The sequence below is a fragment of the Thalassophryne amazonica genome, chromosome 22 (genome assembly GCF_902500255.1).
Source record: "Thalassophryne amazonica chromosome 22, fThaAma1.1, whole genome shotgun sequence".
NCBI classification, from domain to species: Eukaryota; Metazoa; Chordata; class Actinopteri; order Batrachoidiformes; family Batrachoididae; genus Thalassophryne; species Thalassophryne amazonica.
The window spans coordinates 20,536,830-20,556,609 of NC_047124.1; the positions used below are offsets into that span (position 1 = coordinate 20,536,830).

At 45.9% G+C, this 19,780-nt stretch overlaps 1 protein-coding gene across 3 annotated transcripts; it reads right to left on the reverse strand.

Moving 5' to 3' along the window:
- Positions 1–1,537: 1,537 nt before the first annotated feature.
- On the reverse strand, positions 1,538–19,511 carry trmu (tRNA 5-methylaminomethyl-2-thiouridylate methyltransferase). Of its 3 annotated transcripts, none has more exons than XM_034163377.1 (11): positions 19,314–19,511; positions 8,998–9,163; positions 8,810–8,916; positions 8,066–8,188; positions 7,807–7,976; positions 5,213–5,266; positions 4,853–4,919; positions 4,250–4,350; positions 3,388–3,532; positions 3,192–3,274; positions 1,538–2,381 (listed from the first exon to the last, which is right to left on the reverse strand). In XM_034163377.1, exons 1-11 carry the CDS (start codon positions 19,393–19,395, stop codon positions 2,247–2,249), a joined length of 1,233 nt encoding a protein of 410 aa, XP_034019268.1. In that variant the 5' UTR covers positions 19,396–19,511; the 3' UTR covers positions 1,538–2,246. The 3 variants fall into 3 exon arrangements, with proteins under 3 accessions (XP_034019268.1, XP_034019269.1, XP_034019267.1); XM_034163378.1 differs by having other exon boundaries at positions 1,539–2,381; positions 7,807–7,979; positions 19,217–19,332; XM_034163376.1 differs by having other exon boundaries at positions 1,540–2,381; positions 7,807–7,979.
- Between the last annotated feature and the right edge of the window lie 269 nt (positions 19,512–19,780).

A 19,780-nucleotide genomic window follows, 5' to 3' on the forward strand; every position in this document is an offset into this window, starting at 1 on the left:
ATACTAAAATTTCTTCAGTACAATTTGTTAAATGTGTGTTCCCATAGGGTGTATAAACACACACACACAAAAGAAAATAAAGCAATATATTTACTTCATCTAGCCAGTTCAACAGGTTCAACAAAACTTGGTTGTTTAAATGGGAAACATAATGTGCAATTAATTGGAATAATTTGTTTCAATTTCTTTTCCCATTTAAACAACCAAGTTTTGTTGAACCAGTTAATATAACTAAATCAAGTAAAAATAACTTTTTTAACTGTGCACACACAAATCCGTATATATGTATTATTAAAGTTAATTTACAACTTTTGCATCTATTTCTTCATAAAAGTTACAAAATAGACAATTTCTTTATAGTGAAAATTTCTTTGTTGTGTGCACAGAATGTGTATACACACACAAAAGGGTGAAAAATAGAAAGGTTGTATTTATTTATCCAGTCAAGTAAACCAGTTCAACAAATAATGGCAATTTAAATGGGAAAATATAATATGCAATTAATTGAAGCAATGTTACGATTTCCTTTTCCCATTTCAACCACGTTTTGTTGAAGCAGTTGACATAATACAAGGTTTTTTTTATAGTGTACACACATATGTATAAATACACAAATCTTGCTTTTTTAAAATTGTGCACATAGATGATTCATGTCACTTTATCTATGTATAATAAAACACATTTTATAGGATAGCATATTTTTACACTGAAAGCACAACTTTTACTATTATTTCAATCCTGCATCTCCTGTTTACACATTTATTTACTGTTGAATACTTTTTTTTTAGTTTAATCTTGTAGAGAAGGCTGTAAATCTTGTGTAAGAGCGCCCCCTGTGTGTCAATTGCACAACATAATATTTGGTAACAGGGCTTACAGGCCTATTGAAATCAAGTAAATATTAATTTGTGGTCTGATATCAACAAAAAAAATGACACACTGATGTTCACATAGTTCAGACACTTCAACACAGGAGTACCCAGGGTCTGATCCAGTGATGACCCAATGCGCTGCAGGGTACGCCCTAAAACCAAAAACAAAACCACCAAAACATAATGGCTCTTATTACTTTAAATCAAATCAATTTTATTTATATAGCGCCAAATCACAACAAACAGTTGCCCCAAGGCACTTTATATTGTAAGGCAAGGCCATACAATAATTACGGAAAAACCCCAACGGTCAAAACGACCCCCTGTGAGCAAGCACTTGGCAACAGTGGGAAGGAAAAACTCCCTTTTAACAGGAAGAAACCTCCAGCAGAACCAGGCTCAGGGAGGGGCAGTCTTCTGCTGGGACTGGTTGGGGCTGACTTTAGCAAAAATTAATAGCATCTCATTATATTTTACAATAATTATGAAGCTGCTTTGTTTGATTTAGAACAGCTAATTGGTTGAAACCATTTTGAAATTTGTTTAAAACCCCCACACACACACACATAACAGCATCATGCAGGTTTTTTTTGTATCACTGCAAGTGACAGTTTTATTAACTGACATGAACATGATTTTAAGTAGCTTTCGTTATATTTTCATATTCTAGTTCCCTATTTGGTCTGATTTAACTTATCCTAATCACAACTCACCGAAAACAATCACCAGGAACATGAACCTAATATAGATTCTTTATTTTGTTTTAGCGATTGTGTACTGGCAACAACAAACTGTTCAAAGCTGAACTGAAGAGGTTAGAAAACATCCCATTTCTGTTCCATTACATCCGGCGTAAAACTTGTGCCAATTCAACATGCAGATCCACTTCGGATTTGCTGTCGACCTCGAGTGCAAAACAAGGGAGCAGCCGAAGGTTCTTACCCCACAAGAGAACTGCAGTATTTGTATTTGAAATACCAACTCACTGACACTCTGAAGTCACTGAAACACATGAGGAAAAATCTGAATACTGACAGAACAATCAAACAGCTCAAAAACTGATCTGTGCAGTTCAGTCTTTAATAAAACCATCAAGTCTTTGACAAAGGATTTGTTGTACGCCGAAATTCCTCCTCTGAGTCTTCAAAGTTGTCCCAAAATTCTGTTAAATGGTTGTTTTTCATCTCATGAGATCCCGACCAGCTGCATGCTGGGACAGTGTTGTTTCGTCACACCGCACTTCTTGTCATCCCGTCATGGATCACTACTCCAGTCCTGCCATTTTCGGGTTCTTGAGTAGACCTAAGATTTAGAGGTTCTCCACCGGTTTGATTTTGTGTAAAGTTTAAAGTTAGGCCTCTGTGTGAGGTAACATCAGCTGACGGGTTCAGGGTTCTGCTGCTCGCCTGTTAACCATTCGTAGCCCTGCTGCAGCATGTGTTCACTGGGTCCCAGTCGGATGATCTTCCCACTGCCTAGACACTCGTCTCCTTTGTAGAGGACGGCAAACTGGGGAAGGAACGAGAAGGACTAGGAAAAACATGAAGGTTTTTCAAAAGTGACCAAGACCCCGTTTCATAGAGCAGTCTAATCTTGTTTAGTCAACTAAATTCCCTTAGTTGACTTTTTTTTTTGACGTTAGTCGTTGCACAAAACAATTAGTCATCAAAAGTTTTGTGTTAGCCGACTGAAGCTTTTAGCCTGGTACAGAGGAAGCTAATCTTATTTTAGTCAACAAAACTTCAGTGTCTTACCTCAAAAAAGGTGGCTGTCATGTACCACCACTTGATGGAGGGGGAAGGAAGGAAAGACTCGCGGTGGAAGCGGGTGTTCCGGGACTGGAATAATCCAATGGAGATGTTTATGGACACCAAGGACGGGAGCGCTTCTCCTCTGCTGCGGCGGACTGTCATGTTTGTAGGAGATGGACCAATCCAGAAGTAAACAAAATTGTGACGCACTGAAGCTGTTTCTTGGCAACGGCACACACGAGACCGCGAAAATCGTTGCATTTAGCCGTTGATGTGAAATGGCGATTAGACTGATAATGTTGGGCGGCTAACCTTAGTTGACTTAGTAAATTTAGTAGATTAAAAGATTAGACTGCCTTAAACTGGGCCCAGATGAACAGGTTTGGAGTGTACCGGAATTTGACTGGGCACGGATGTATTTTTAGGTGACAGGGTCTTAGCGTTTCAATAATCCCGTCCACAGTTTAAACATTCCACACCAATGTAACAGTATAGAGTTTAAACAACGGTAATCCAGTAATTCCTGGAAAGTGTCCATCTCTGCTGTATCCGAATTCTAAGTAGTTACCTGTCCAGGTGTCAGAGCTCTGGTGGGTTGGGACAGTGAGATCCAGACTGAGCCGTCCATGTTCAGTGTCACAGTGCAGGGGACTGGAAGGGACAGAACACTGTCTGAGGGGACAGCTGAGCACAGACCGACTCTACTGCAAGTATTCAAAACGTGTCCTATCTCGCAACACCAGCATTGCTCATGTGACACTCACCGAGCGACATCTGGTGGAGGAAACGGAAGTGACAGTCCATCATTTTTGTCCTGACAAGCTCCGGAGGCGGGTCCAGTGTTATCCAGTGGAAGCGGGCCGTCCACAAAGTGTCACGAAAAAGAGCCGGGTGATTGGTGGTCGGAGCCTGTGCAGTTTAGACGTGGAAGGAAGTGAGAGGCGGCAAAGAGCAGCAATTTTTAGCATTATATAAACAAATAAAAAAAGTTCAATAAATTAAAATGTTAAAGTTTTCCCAACCAACAAAGAAAAATTATGTGCTTGACTTCTCTCCACCACCACCAAGGCTTTGGAAAGGCCTAGGTATACACTGTATCCTGTAAAGCGCAGTGAATGAGTCTACCCCTTTCAGCTTGTTAACACAATAACAACAGAAGGTATAATCTTGTAACTCTGCAAATTAAAGCACATATAACGTGAACCAAGTGACTGAATGCTGGTTAACTTTGATGCACCACATCAATTCAAAAAGCAAGTTTGATTTGCTTATGTAACACAGCATAGGCCTGACAGCCACTGAACACCACCCCCTGCTGGACACGTGTCAAACTGTTGTTGGGAATCTTCATTGAATGCATGATGAAAATTAGGAGCGGGTGTGGTTGAAGTTACTTGTTGCTCGAAATTATCTTAGAGCTAGACTGTGGAAAAGAAAGAAACTACTAATGGCCACCACAGCTTTTATTTTTTAAAGTGCATTAAAGCATCTGGCATGGCTAAAACTCTACAAAAAAAAAAAAAAAACATACGAAAAAATGACATTTCAAACGACAGATTGGAGGATGTAGCAGCACCATCCAGACCAATGAAGGCAAAACACATGCGACGCTTCAGAGTTTCTCACCACAAACACATCTCCAGTGGTGGTGTCTTTGTCCACCACAAACAAGGCGTCTCTCTGACCTCCGATCCTCGCTCGCTGACCCAGAGTCACCGTGAACCAGCCTGGACAGGTTTTTAAAAAGGACGACAAACAACAGTGTTTCATTATTTGTACAGAAGACCCTCCAAAAATAAAACATCATTCATAGTCACATTATCATAAGTTACATCAACAACATACACATAAATGAATAAATAACTTGATATCATGCACAATATATTTCAATGTAATAGAGTATCAAAAAGTAAATGTACTGATTTTTTTTTTTTTATTATTTATTTTCACACAGTACAGACTGAAAAATTAACAGGAAGAAGCTGTATCTTATTTTAAGCAGATTTCATACAACACGCTAAATAAAACATAAATTATCAGCACCCAAAATAAGATACAAAGACAAAAATTTTACTTTCAACTTATGTTCAACACAGTTCCACAAACAGCACCAAAGTACTTCTTTATTTCAAATTTGTTCTCATTAAAACTAACATCAAAATCACATATTGCTTTTCATTTTTCACGAAAAAGGAAACTCAAACGCCAGAAACTGACTCGTGAACACACCTTTGTGTTTTCCCAGGATGGTCCCATCTTCAACCGAGACAAAGTTCCCTACTTTAGGTTCCAAATACTGCGGAGAAAAATAAAGTATTAAAATACAGACCATATTTTAGAGATCAAGAACTGACTTGCGCTACAAAGCAGCCTGTAAACTCACTTCAAAATCAGAAGGAACACTTAAAAAATGAAATAAAAATAGAGTAACGCAGGAAAATGTTTAAATGAATGAAGCACAAACTGTAAGCTATTCTTAATGAGCATCACTACAGGTGTTGAATGATCAAATTAAATTTATTTATCCTTTTTAAGAACCGTTTTTAAATAGCTAAGAGAACATTTTTTCATGTAACAATCATCTCATACCTCCAAAATAAAGCTTTCAAACTTCCTCTCTCCAATGAAGCAGATTCCCATGCTCTGGAAAGAAACACACAATTAAATACTGTATTTTCCAGAGTATAAGTTGCTGCTTTTTTACTTGTATGACAGGTGCTGCGACTTATAGTCCAGTGTGACTTATATACAGAAAGAAAAAAAAAAAAAAAAAAAAAACACGATTTACGACCACAAATTTTCTTTACACTTGAAATAAGAAATATGCCATTAAACTTTTTGTTAAAAAAAACAAACAAAAGAAAAAAAACAAAGAGAGATGGAATCATCCTAACAGGGCTTGATTACATTCAGCATGTGTTTAAAACTGTCGGGTCACACTTAAAGTGTTATTTAAAGGAGTGACCGTCATGGCGTTACCATTTTGAGCTTTTCCTCATGTCCAGTTAAATATAACTGGCGGTCATGCTTACTTCAAGCAAATATATATGAATAAATTACTTTATCAAACAGAAAAGAGTGTCTAATGACACAAAGAACTGCACCGCAAAAATGCACAGGAACAGATGTTCATGTGTGTGTTATTGCGGTGCAAACAAAGACGTTCATGTCCACAGCAACTTGAACAGTAAACAGATAAATGCTGCTGTAAGCTGATTTAAAATCGAAATTACTGTAAATTTGTGTTGGACCGCTCTGTCACTTTGGGAAACATTCCGTGTATAAAGTGATCCACAAGAGGTCAGTGTTGTGCTCAAAATGTCCCTTTGATAATCCACAGTTGAACAAGGAAGAGGAAACTGAGCTGACTGAGCTCTGAAAAGGGACTCAAACAAAACAGTCTGGCATCTGATCCCAAAATGTGGTCCTGGTGGGTCCGTATCCAATCCAATCCAGCTTTATTTATAAAGCGCTTTAAAATCACCCACGGGGTCCAAAGCACTGTACAATAAGACAATAAAATACATAAAAAATAACTCAAATACATTAAAATACAAAATCATTTAAAATACACACAGCTCACAACATTTCACTTAGTGTTAAAAGCCAGTGAAAAGAGATGAGTTTTTAAACGTAATTTAAAATGCACAAGTGATGAAGCCTGCCAAATATGCAGTGGCAGATCATTCCAAAGATTTGGTGCTGCCACAGCAAAAGTCCGGTCCCCTCTGAGCTTGAGTCCATAGCTGAGAGGATCCATGAAAGGCGCCCATCCAAAGGGAGAAGCCATCCGTGAGTGGTGGGAGAGGGGGAGGTGATGGGGTGAACGCTCCCCCGCCACAGTGCGGGCTTATTAGCCCCACTTCTCATCCAAGGTTATGTTATGGCACAAATCTGCCCCAAGATGCTTTGCTTCTTGATGGGGACCTCAGAACCACCAGAATAAAATCACAAAAGAAAGAAAAAACATTCTTTGTTCTGAAAAAATACTGCAACATGTTTTTTACTGGAAGACCACATTTTTTATGAAGATGGACTTTTTTCCCCCTCTATTTGGAAGAAACCTTATTTGGAAGTACAAACACAGCTCTTTTAACAAGAAGAAGAAAATTAACAGCAAGTTTATTTTATAAATGCACTAAAAGGAGCTTAAATTACATTTAAATTATGTGGTACCTTCACCTCCCATATGATGGCGTGCCTTATAAATGAATAATACAATGATTTAATCCATTTTGTTTTTTCTTACATGAAGTGATAAATGCGACTTATACGCCGGTGCAACTTCATTCTCTGGAAAATTTTTACTTTTGTACTAATAACAGCGTTACTGTTATGTGGGCCGCTGAAGAGGAGGTACTGCTGGCCCACTACCACCAGAGGGCGCCCTGCTTGGAGTGCGGGCTCCAAGCACGAGAGGGCGCCGGACCCTGAGGAAGTGACAGCTGTCATTCATCCCCTGCACCAGCTGTCACTCGTTCATCATCATCATCACCATCTTAAAAGCCGGATCGGGACTCCACCTCCTCGCCGAGAAATCGACTACCGTGAGGTACACTTCGCTGCTGATTAACACGTTGTGTAGGATTCTGAATTTCTGTTGCAGCCGGTATCCTGTGGTGTTCACCCTTATCTGGGAAGTGGCGTGGAGCGTGACGACGACAACCGCGCTACAGATAAGTGGACACACTAGGAGCTGCACGAGTGTGTGATTCGGAGGTGGAGGTTCTCCTCCTACTGTGCACAAACTGTAGACCACTGAGTGTAAGGAGTTACACTCATTCATCTTTTTTCTGCTTTCTGCCAGCAGTACCAGGGTCGACAGCCGAAGACAGAGGTCACCTGGGGATTCGGGACTTGGCGGCTCCGGTGTTCTTCAGACCGTTGGTGGTGGAGGCCGTGTGGGACGCGGTCTCTCTCTCGTCGGGGTCTTCTATCTTCGAGCCTGCCCACACGTCACCTGGTGTTCATTGACTTTGCAATTTCTGTACATTTAGTTGTGTTTTGTCACAACAGTAAATTGTTACCTTTTGGCTTACTCATTGTCCGTTCATTTGCACCCCCTGTTGTGGGTCCGTGCTACGACACCTTCCCAACAGTTACATGCTGTTGGTTGAGGATTGTCATTTTTTAGGGTTAAGAATCATGTTCTTGGCTTTCCTGCATTTTGGGGGGGATCCTACCTCTTTTTTTTTCAACACGTGGTGAAGTCCTGCTTCACTTGCAATTTTTCTGACAAAGTCTTTGGTGAGCCCGGCAAGTGGGAAAATAGTGTGCCGCAAGGCATCCTGGGAGATCTGACATAGGAAGAAGGTTTGGTCCTTGAAGTGATCTGCTGCTTTCAACAACTTCACTGCTGCAAAAAAGACAAACAAGTTAACGAGTCTGTGGATGGAATGGAAGATTTGTAATATGAAATGAACAGGACATACAAAGACTCACGGTTTCTGATCTCAAAGCGGTCTCTGAAGAGCGTCGGGGGCCCCGCCGTGCGTTTCTGTTTGAAAACCTCTTCGTCTTCTTGTGACGTTCTGGCATAGTGGCCTGTTGCCATGGCATCAGCACCTAAATGAACAACACCAGCACATTACTTTAGACTCAAGAGGCAAAAAAAAAAAAAAAAACCCAAAGGGAATGAAAAAGAACAGAAACTGACAAATTACAAGTCGTCTGATTCCACTGCATATTTTAATTCTTGGGCTTTGGAGAAGCTCAGCAATATGCCCTGTACAACACATAAGTTAATTAGTTCATCCCCTCCACTTTAACATAATAACTCAAAAACTATAAAAACCTTGTACACCTTCAACTTAAAATGGCCCAGTATGAGGACAAACCGATCAAAATCTGGACAACTTTGATTCACCAGATCAATTGAAAATGCAGCTTTGTATTATTTATGTAACATACCATAGACCTGTCTACAAGCTGCTACACACCGCCACCTGCTGCATGATAAGGGAATGCCGGGTCATTTCTTTCGTTTCAGAAGATATTACATTTTTTTAATTCAATAAGTAAAAACATATATTAAAAAATAAAACATTCAAGGCTGTGACAGATGACAGACTGTCCACAAACATGACACGTTCAGGATCAACAGTCTCCTTACGTGAGGAGTTAATCAACTTCTAAGCATTTCAGAAGCAGATCACATTCTTGTTTGTCCACAATGAGACGACATACCCAGCGTGTCCATGGCGTAGTTGAGAAAAAGGTTAAATTTGATGTGCTTGTTACAGACTATGTCTGGATTTGGCGTTCTGCCCTTTTCATATTCCTTCAGAAGATTACTGCAAACAGGAAAAGACAAATGTGACATTTAAGGAACAGAGATTTTTTTTTTTTATAGAAATGTTTTGTGCGCCACAGACCTGAAAACGTCATGCCAATATTCTTTGACGTAGGACACTTGATGGAAGGGGACGTCGAGGATCTGGCACACCTTTTGGGCGTCTTCGCAGTCTTTGTCTGTAGTGCAGATGCCCCTCTCGTCTGTTAAATCCCAATTCTTCATAAAAACTCCAGTAACTTTATAACCTGAACAGAAAAGATCTATCATTTAATATTTGACAAGAACACAATGCATTACATACTGAAAAATATAACTTTGCTTCTAAGTTTTCACAGTTGTGCTGTTGATTTTTTTTTTTTTTTATAGTGGAAAATGTTGCCAGATTATATGAATCATCTTCTACCAAATCGGGCCTTAAAACACAATGTAATAATAATAAGAATCAGAACTCTTTTATTGTCAGTTCAAAGAGTACAACAAAACTAGTTAATAACACACTTTGAACCAAATTTTCTCCATGTTGTAAATCTTTCAGGACATTTATTTCAGCATTAGAATGATGTAATCACAGTATACTTTCAAAACCATACTGCATTTTATTTCAACAGAGGCCACACATTTTACGGAGCGGAAAAATTGATTTTTAGTTTAAAAAAGTTCTTTGAACATTAATAATAAATTGAAAACTATATAACCAAGGAAACTTTTATTAGGTTTAAAAAGGACAATATTTACAGGCATTATCTGTTATACATTTAACTCAGCCACATGGGGTGTGCAGCCAGTACATTCTGAGTGCCGGTCCCAAGCCCGGATAAATGAGGAGGGTTGCGTCAGGAAGGGCATCCGGCGTAAAACAAGCCAACCTAACTATGCAGACTCAGAATCGAATTCCCATACCGGATCCTGTCGCAGCCCGGGTTAACAACGTCCACCACCGGTGCTATTGCCCAACAGGGTGCCGGTGGAAATTGGGCTACTGCTGGGCGAAGACGACGAAGAAGAGGAGGAAAACGTTGCCACGAACAGTGGGAGAAGAAGAAAACTAGAAGGGTGGAAATGAGAGTGGGGACTTTGAATGTTGGTAGTATGACTGGTAAAGGGAGAGAGCTGGCTGATATGATGGAGAGAAGAAAGGTAGACATATTGTGTGTGCAAGAGACCAAGTGGAAGGGAAGTAAGAGCAGGAGCATCGGCGGTGGGTACAAGTTGTTGTACCATGGTGAGGACAGGAAGAGAAATGGTGTTGGGGTCATTTTAAAGGAAGAGTATGTTAAAGGTGTGTTGGAGGTTAAGCGAGTGTCTGACAGGGTGATGAGTGTGAAGTTGGAAACTGAAGGGGTGATGATGAACATCATCAGTGCATATGCCCCACAGGTAGGTTGTGAGATGAAGGAGAGAGAAGATTTCTGGAGTGTATTAGATGAGGTGGTGGAGAGTGTGCCCAAGCATGAAAGAGTGGTGATAGGAGCAGACTTCAATGGGCATGTTGGTGAAGGGAACAGAGGTGATGAGGAAGTAATGGGTAGATATGGTATCAAGGATAGGAATGGGGAAGGACAGATGGTAGTTGATTTTGCAAAAAGGATGGAAATGGCTGTGGTGAATACCTACTTTAAGAAAAGGGAGGAGCACAGGGTAACATATAAGAGTGGAGGAAGGTGCACACAGGTGGACTACATTCTTTATAGGAGATGCAAGCTAAAAGAAATCACAGACTGTAAGGTGGTAGCAGGAGAGAGTGTCACTAGACAGCATAGGATGGTTGTTTGTAGGATGACTTTAGAGGTAAAGAAGAAGAAGAGAGTGAGAGCTCAACAAAGGATCAGATGGTGGAAGCTGAAGGAGGAAGACTGTTGTGTGAAATTTAGCGAGCAGGTGAGAGAAGCACTAGTTGGAGGGGAAGCAATTTTGGACAACTGGAAAAGTACTGCAGATGTGATGAGGGAGACAGCTAGGGCAGTACTGGGTGTGACATCTGGACAGTGGAAGGTAGACAAGGAGACTTGGTGGTGGAATGAAGAGGTCCAGGAAAGCATAAGGAGAAAGAGGTTGGCGAAAAAGTTTTGGGATAGTCGGAGAGATGAAGAAAGTAGACAGGAGTACAAGGAGATGTGGCGTAAGGCAAGAAGTGGCAAAAGCAAAGGAAAAGGCATATTGCGAGCTGTACAAGAAGTTGAATAGTAAGGAAGGAGAAAAGGACTTGTACCGATTGGCCAGACAAAGGGACAGAGCTGGAAAGGATGTGCAGCAGGTTAGGGTGGTAAAAGATGCACATGGTAATGTGCTGACAAGTGAGGAGTGTGTGCTGAGAAGGTGGAGGGAATATTTTGAAGAGTTGATGAATAAAGAAAATGAGCGAGAGAAAAGGCTGGATGATGTGGCGAGAGTAAATCAGGAAGTAAAAGAGATTAGCAAGGAAGAAGTGAGGGCTGCTATGAAGAGAATGAAGAGTGGAAAGGCAGTTGGTCCAGATGACATTCCAATGGAGGCATGGAAATGTCTAGGAGAGATGGCAGTAGAGTTTCTAACCAGATTGTTTAATAAAATCTTGGAAAGTGAGAGGATGCTTGAGGAGTGGAGATGAAGTGTGCTGGTTCCTATTTTCAAGAACAAGGGTGATGTGCAGAGCTGCAGTAACTACAGAGGCATAAAGCTGATCAGCCACAGCATGAAGTTATGGGAAAGAGTAGTAGAAGCTAGGCTTAGAAAACAGGTGAAGATCTGTGAGCAGCAATATGGTTTCATGCCGAGAAAGAGCACTACAGATGCAATGTTTGCTCTGAGAATACTGTTGGAAAAGTACAGAGAAGGACAGAAAGAGTTACATTGTGTGTTTTGTGGACTTAGAAAAAGCTTATGATAGGGTGCCAAGAGAAGAGTTGTGGCATTGTTTGAGGAAGTCTGGAGTGGCAGCGAAGTATCTTAGGGTAGTGCAGGACATGTACAAGAATAGTGTGACAGCGGTGAGATGCGCAGTCGGAATGACAGACTCATTCAAGGTGGAGGTGGGATTACACCAAGGATCAGCTCTGAGTCTTTTCTTGTTTGCAGTGGTGATGGACAGGTTGACAGATGAGATCAGACAGGAGTCCCCATGGACTATGATGTTTGCAGATGACATTGTGATCTGTAGTGAGAGTAGAGAACAAGTTGAGTCTAGTCTGGAGAAGTGGAGATATGCTTTGGAGAGAAGGGGAATGAAAGTCAGTAGAAGCAAGACTGAGTACATGTGTGTGAACGAGAGGGAGCCCAGTGGAATAGTGCAGTTACAAGCAGTAGAAGTGGTGAAAGTAGATGAGTTTAAATATTTGGGGTCAACTGGTCAAAGTAATGGAGAGTTTGGTAGAGAGGTGAAGAAGAGAGTGCAGGCAGGGTGGAGTGGGTGGAGAAAGGTGGCAGGAGTGATTTGTGACCGAAGAATTGTTGTGTGGGCCGCTGAAGAGGAGGTACTGCTGGCCCACCACCACCAGAGGGCGCCCTGCCTGGAGTGCGGGCTCCAGGCACCAGAGGGCGCTGCCGCCGACGAAGGCTGTCAGGGTGACAGCTGTCACCCATTACTGGACACAGCTGACTGCACTCAGGACGGAGGTATATCAGCAGGACAGCGTCTCCACCTCAGTGCCGAGATATCGCCTTGAGCCTAAGGTAATCTTCTCTGCAGCTTATTTAAGTATAATCCTATAATACTTGTTAAACCTTTCAGGACAGCTGACTACCGAAAGCCGAGTGATCGGATAAGTACTCACCTTCCTGCTTATTGTGACAAGAGGTGGAGGCGGCTTGCCCCTCTCATCTACTGGGTGCGGTCGCATCCCAACCTGTGTGTTTGTGTTCTTTCCCGCCAGCAGTACCGGATCCGACGAGCGAAGGCAGTGGCCACCTGGGAATTCGGGACTTGGCGGTTCCAGTACTTCTGGGTTTCGGTGGCAGAGGAAATCTGGGTGGTTCCGGTTCGACTAGGACGGACGTCTCCTACCTTCGGGCCTGCCCACAAGACACCAGCAGATTTCGGCTTACACCTCCAAATTGTGAATTATTGTATCAGTTGTGCTAATTTCACAACAGTAAAACTTGTTATTCACCTTTCTCCATTGTCCGTTCATTGCGCCCCCTGTTGTGGGTCCGTGTACCTACACTTTCACAACAGGATATCTCGGCCAGCGTCATGGATCCCGAGGGGCGTCAACCGGCTGTTGAACGGCCAATGGAAGAACAGGGCGCAGCGGCGGCTTCGGGAGGGGTAGTCGGTGAGTTGCAGCGGATCCTCACCGCTTTCACCACTCGGATCGATTTCATGACCGAGCAGCACGTTCTCCTAAACCGCAGGGTGGAGGCTCTCGCCGCACAAGTGGAAGCGCGCCCTCCGGGCGCCGCTGCGGCTCTCCCTCCCGAGGACCCTGCGTGTGAGAATGACGTTCCACTGGTCGTTCAACGGTCCCTTCCTCCGTCCCCTGAAGCATACATAAGCCCTCCAGAACCGTACGACGGCTGTGTGGAGACGTGCGCGGACTTCCTTATGCAATGTTCGCTCGTCTTCGCTCAGCGTCCCGTGATGTACGCAGCTGATGCTAGCAGGGTAGCTTATGTGATAAATCTGCTTCGCGGGGAGGCACGCGCTTGGGCTACAGCGCTCTGGGAACAGAGCTCACGGCTCCTTCAGTCATACGACGGGTTTGTACGGGAGCTCAGAACGGTGTTCGATCATCCCAACAGAGGAGAGTCCGCTTCAACCGCATTACTGTCCATACGACAGGGACGTCGGAGCGCAGCTGCCTATGCAGTCGCCTTCCGCATCGCGGCAGCGAGATCCGGCTGGAATAGCACTGCCCTCCGCGCTGCCTTTGTAAATGGATTGTCTCTGGTCCTAAAAGAGCACCTGGTGGCTAAAGACGAACCGCGGGATTTAGATGGGCTCATTGATCTGGTCATACGGCTTGACAACCGGTTAGAAGAACGTCGCCGGGAGCGAGGCGAAGGGCGTGGCCAGGCACGGGTCGTCCCTCTCCCTTCCGGGTCCGGTCGAGTTCCGCCGTCCCCACGCTCCTCTGTTCCGGCGCTCCGTGCGCTTACGGCTCCCCCTGCTGACGAAGCTATGGACACGAGCAGGGCAACATTTAGGGCACCTGGAGCACAAAGGAGGCGGGCCCACGGAGCTTGTTATGTTTGTGGCTCGAGTGAGCATATGGCAAACGACTGCCCCGAGCGGTTAAACTCCAACGCCCGCCCCTAGAGACTGGGCCAGGGGTGGGCCAAAACATGCACGTGGGACACACCCACATTGCTACACGACTCCCAGTCACGATCCTGTATGAGGATTCAACCCTGAAGGCCCCAGCACTGGTGGACACGGGCTCTGAGGGGAATCTGCTTGACAGCAGATGGGCCAGGGAGATAGGGCTCCCTCTGGTGGCTCTTACCTCGCCTGTGCAGGTTCGGGCACTAGACGGCTCCCTACTCCCACCAATCACACATAAGACACCTCCAGTAACTCTGGTGGTGTCAGGTAACCACCGGGAGGTGATCGAGTTCTTCGTGACTCAGGCCACCTCCCGTGTGGTTTTAGGGTTTCCATGGATGCTGAAGCACAATCCCCGGATTGATTGGCCGTCCGGGGTAGTGGTACAGTGGAGCGAAACCTGCCATCGGGAGTGTCTCGGTTCCTCGGTTCCTCCTGGCTCCCAAGCTAAGGAGGAGGTCCGAGTCCCGCCCAATCTGAAGGCGGTGCCAGCGGAGTACCATGACCTCGCTGACGTGTTCAGCAAGGATCTGGCCCTCACGCTACCACCCCACCGCCCGTATGATTGTGCCATTGATTTGGTTCCAGGCAGTGAGTTTCCGTCCAGTAGGCTGTACAACCTCTCACGGCCGGAACGCGAATCCATGGAGACCTACATCCGGGACTCATTAGCTGCCGGGTTGATCCGGAATTCCACCTCACCGATGGGCGCAGGTTTCTTTTTTGTGGGTAAAAAGGATGGCGGGCTTCGTCCATGCATTGATTACAGGGGGTTGAACGAGATCACGGTTCGCAATCGATACCCGTTGCCCTTGTTAGATTCGGTGTTCACCCCCCTGCATGGAGCCAAGATGTTCACCAAGCTGGATCTTAGGAATGCGTATCATTTGGTTCGGATTCGGAAGGGAGACGAATGGAAGACGGCATTCAACACCCCCTTAGGTCATTTTGAGTACCTGGTCATGCCGTTCGGTCTCACTAATGCTCCCGCGACCTTCCAAGCGTTGGTAAACGATGTCTTGCGGGACTTCCTGCACCGGTTTGTCTTCGTATATCTAGACGATATACTCATCTTTTCCCCGGATCCTGAGACTCATGTCCGGCATGTCCGTCAGGTCCTGCAGCGGTTGTTGGAGAACCGTCTGTTTGTGAAGGGCGAGAAGTGTGAGTTCCACCGCACTTCTTTGTCCTTCCTGGGGTTTATCATCTCCTCTAACTCCGTCGCCCCGGATCCGGCCAAGGTTGCGGCGGTGAGAGATTGGCCCCAACCCACTAGCCGTAGGAAGCTGCAACAGTTCCTCGGCTTCGCTAATTTCTACAGGAGGTTCATTAAGGGCTACAGTCAGGTAGTTAGCCCCCTGACAGCCCTGACCTCTCCAAAAGTTCCCTTCACCTGGTCGGACCGGTGCGAGGCCGCGTTCAAGGAGTTGAAACGGCGCTTCTCGTCTGCACCAGTTCTGGTGCAGCCCGATCCTAGCCGCCAGTTAGTGGTTGAAGTGGATGCCTCGGACTCAGGGATAGGAGCGGTGCTCTCCCAGAGCGGGAAGACCGATAAGGTCCTTCACCCGTGTGCCTATTTTTCTCGCAGGTTGACCCCCGCTGAACGGAATTATGACGTCGGCAATCGGGAACTCCTTGCTGTGAAAGAGGCCCTCGAAGAGTGGAGACATCTGTTGGAGGGAACAGCCGTGCCATTCACGGTTTTCACTGACCATCGGAACCTGGAGTACATCAGGACCGCTAAGCGTCTGAACCCCAGGCAAGCCCGCTGGTCATTGTTCTTTGGCCGTTTTGACTTCCGGATTACCTACCGCCCCGGGACCAAGAACCAGCGATCGGATGCATTGTCCCGGGTGCACGAAGAGGAGGTCAGAACGGAACCGTCGGATCCCCCGGATCCCATCATCCCGGAGTCCGCTATCATGGCCGCCCTCACCTGGGACGTGGAGAAGACCGTCCGGGAGGCCCTGACCCGTGTCCCGGACCCCGGAAACGGACCAAAGAACAAACTATACGTCCCACCAGAGGCCAGGGCCGCAGTCCTAGACTTCTGTCACGGTTCTAAGCTCTCCTGTCACCCAGGGGTGCGAAGGACCGTGGCAGTCGTCCGGCAACGCTTCTGGTGGGCATCCCTGGAGACCGACGTCCGGGACTACGTCCAGGCTTGTACCACCTGCGCCAGGGGCAAGGCCAATCACCAGAAGACCTCAGGGCAGCTACAGCCACTGCCCGTGCCTCATCGCCCCTGGTCCCACATCGGCCTGGACTTCGTCACGGGTCTCCCGCCGTCCCAGGGAAACACCGTCGTCTTCACGATAGTGGACCGTTTCTCCAAGGCGGCCCACTTCGTGGCCCTCCCGAAGCTCCCTACGGCCCAGGAGACAGCGGACCTCCTGGTCCACCACGTCGTCCGTCTGCATGGCATACCATCAGACATCGTCTCCGATCGCGGTCCCCAGTTCACCTCACATGTCTGGAGGAGCTTCTGCCGGGAACTGGGGGCCTCGGTCAGCCTTTCGTCCGGGTACCACCCCCAGACCAACGGGCAAGCAGAGCGGGCCAACCAAGAATTGGAGCAGACACTACGCTGTGTGACAGCCGCGCACCCGACGGCCTGGAGTACCCACCTGGCCTGGATCGAGTACGCCCACAACAGCCAAGTGTCATCAGCCACCGGCCTCTCCCCGTTTGAGGTGTGCTTGGGGTATCAGCCCCCCTTGTTTCCGGTGGTCGAGGGAGAGGTCGGTGTGCCCTCGGTCCAGGCCCACCTACGGAAGTGCCGTCGGGTGTGGCGTGCTGCCCGCTCTGCTTTGTTGAAGGCCCGGACGAGGGCGAAGAAACATGCAGACCGGCGGCGGGCCCCGGCCCCCACGTACCGTCCTGGGCAGGAAGTGTGGTTGTCCACCAAGGACATTCCCCTTCAAGTGGACTCCCCCAAGCTCCAAGAACGATACATCGGTCCCTTCAAGGTCGTCAAAGTCATCAATCCCGCCGCAGTGAGGCTTCAGCTTCCGGCCTCACTGCGGATTCACCCAGTGTTTCACGTCTCCCGGATAAAACCCCATCACACCTCACCCCTCTGCACCCCGGGTCCGGCACCACCTCCTGCCCGGATCATCGACGGGGAACCGGCTTGGACCGTGCGCCGGCTCCTCGATGTCCGTCGAATGGGCCGGGGTTTTCAGTACCTGGTGGACTGGGAGGGGTACGGCCCCGAGGAGCGCTCCTGGGTGAAGAAGGGCTTCATCCTGGACCCGGCCCTCCTGGCCGACTTCTACCGACGCCATCCGGACAAGCCCGGTCGTGCGCCAGGAGGCGCCCGTTGAGGGGGGGGTCCTGTTGTGTGGGCCGCTGAAGAGGAGGTACTGCTGGCCCACCACCACCAGAGGGCGCCCTGCCTGGAGTGCGGGCTCCAGGCACCAGAGGGCGCTGCCGCCGACGAAGGCTGTCAGGGTGACAGCTGTCACCCATTACTGGACACAGCTGACTGCACTCAGGACGGAGGTATATCAGCAGGACAGCGTCTCCACCTCAGTGCCGAGATATCGCCTTGAGCCTAAGGTAATCTTCTCTGCAGCTTATTTAAGTATAATCCTATAATACTTGTTAAACCTTTCAGGACAGCTGACTACCGAAAGCCGAGTGATAGGATAAGTACTCACCTTCCTGCTTATTGTGACAAGAGGTGGAGGCGGCTTGCCCCTCTCATCTACTGGGTGCGGTCGCATCCCAACCTGTGTGTTTGTGTTCTTTCCCGCCAGCAGTACCGGATCCGACGAGCGAAGGCAGTGGCCACCTGGGAATTCGGGACTTGGCGGTTCCAGTACTTCTGGGTTTCGGTGGCAGAGGAAATCTGGGTGGTTCCGGTTCGACTAGGACGGACGTCTCCTACCTTCGGGCCTGCCCACAAGACACCAGCAGATTTCGGCTTACACCTCCAAATTGTGAATTATTGTATCAGTTGTGCTAATTCACAACAGTAAAACTTGTTATTCACCTTTCTCCATTGTCCGTTCATTGCGCCCCCTGTTGTGGGTCCGTGTACCTACACTTTCACAACAAGAATATCAGCAAGAGTGAAGGGGAAAGTTTACAAAACAGTAGTGAGACCAGCTATGTTGTATGGTTTAGAGACAGTGGCACTAACAAAAAGACAGGAGGCAGAGCTGGAGGTGGCAGAGCTGAAGATGTTGAGATTCTCTTTGGGAGTGACAAGAATGGACAAGATTAGGAATGAACATATCAGAGGGACAGCTCAGGTGGGACGGTTTGGAGACAAAGTCAGAGAGGCGAGATTGAGATGGTTTGGACATGTGCAGAGGAGGGACCCAGGGTATATAGGGAGAAGGATGCTGAGGATGGAGCCACCAGGCAGGAAGAGAAGAGGGAGACCAAAGAGGAGGTTCATGGATGTGCTGAGAGAGGACATGCAGGTGGTTGGTGTGACAGAGGAAGAAACAGAGGACAGGGTGAGATGGAAACGATTGATCTGCTGTGGCGACCCCTAACGGGAACAGCCGAAAGACAAAGAAGAAGATCTGTTATACATTTACAGATATGGCCCTTCAAAGATGGCAAGAAAATAGGCATCTGTTCTCAAAAAGTGACACCCCCTCCCCCTTTTTTTGCACCCTTCTGAAAAGAAAACTATTTGGGGTATGAACCTAACATTTTGGATTTTTTTCATATGGGGCCATGATCTATAAAATATGTAAAAATAAAGCAAATCTGAGACCATAAACTGGATATTTTTTTGAAATATGTAATGGACCATTTTTGCTAATAAACATGCTGAAATCCTACACAATGTACCTTCAATAATATTAATATTCATCCATACCATCCTTGCCTTGCCTTTGAGAGCCTCAGCTGTAAAGCTTATACCAGCGCAGGAAATTTGACAAAAGCAGCCCCATACTTTAATCTACTAAGAAGTTTCACCTTCAATTTGGAAATAATTCTTCCAATCTGGCAACACTCATAAATAGTTTCACGGTGCAATACTGCACCTGGTGTACCATTCATACGACTAAAAATGAAGCGTGTGTTCATTTCTTACACAATTATCATTTCCCTTCGTTACACTATGAACGGGTTTTTTCGACGAGTAAAGCCAGTGTGGTGTGTCCTGTTCCAGATAAAGTAATTCCTTTTACCTCTTTTCTTCAGCAATAAGGCTGCCACAGAGCTGTCGATGCCGCCAGACATCGCACACACGACGTGTTTAATAAAGCTCATGTTCTCAAATTACGGTGCTTTGAACACACATAAATACTTATTAATAACGTAACTGAGAAAAAGTTGCCACTCGAGCTTCTCCGTGTTTGCGGTCCGCTTTCGAGCAAATTCCGAGTAGAAACAAGAATCAAATATGGCGGAAGCTGAGCGGTGGGAACTAATTTAGCTGCAACACAGTAAAGTTATTATTATTATTATTATGTAATTAAATTATTTATTATTATGATAATACGTAGCAACAAATATAATACACAAGGAGTAATACAGAAATTGATACAAAAACATAAAATGACACAAGCATTAACTTAATAGTTAATGCCTTAATAGTTAATTAACGCTTAATGGTTAATTTTTATTATGCATTGATATTGAAACAATTCGACAG

Bases quoted from the DNA above. Each gene is read 5' to 3' on its own strand.
- trmu (XM_034163376.1), bottom strand. From the start codon at position 19,395: ATGAGCTTTATTAAACACGTCGTGTGTGCGATGTCTGGCGGCATCGAC. The intron at 8,917-8,997 runs GTCTGTGGCGCA...TCCTGTTTGCAG, and splicing joins TATTGGCATGACGTTTTCAG to TAATCTTCTGAAGGAATATG. The intron at 3,533-4,249 runs GTGAGAAACTCT...TAAACTGCACAG, and splicing joins CCACTGGAGATGTGTTTGTG to GCTCCGACCACCAATCACCC.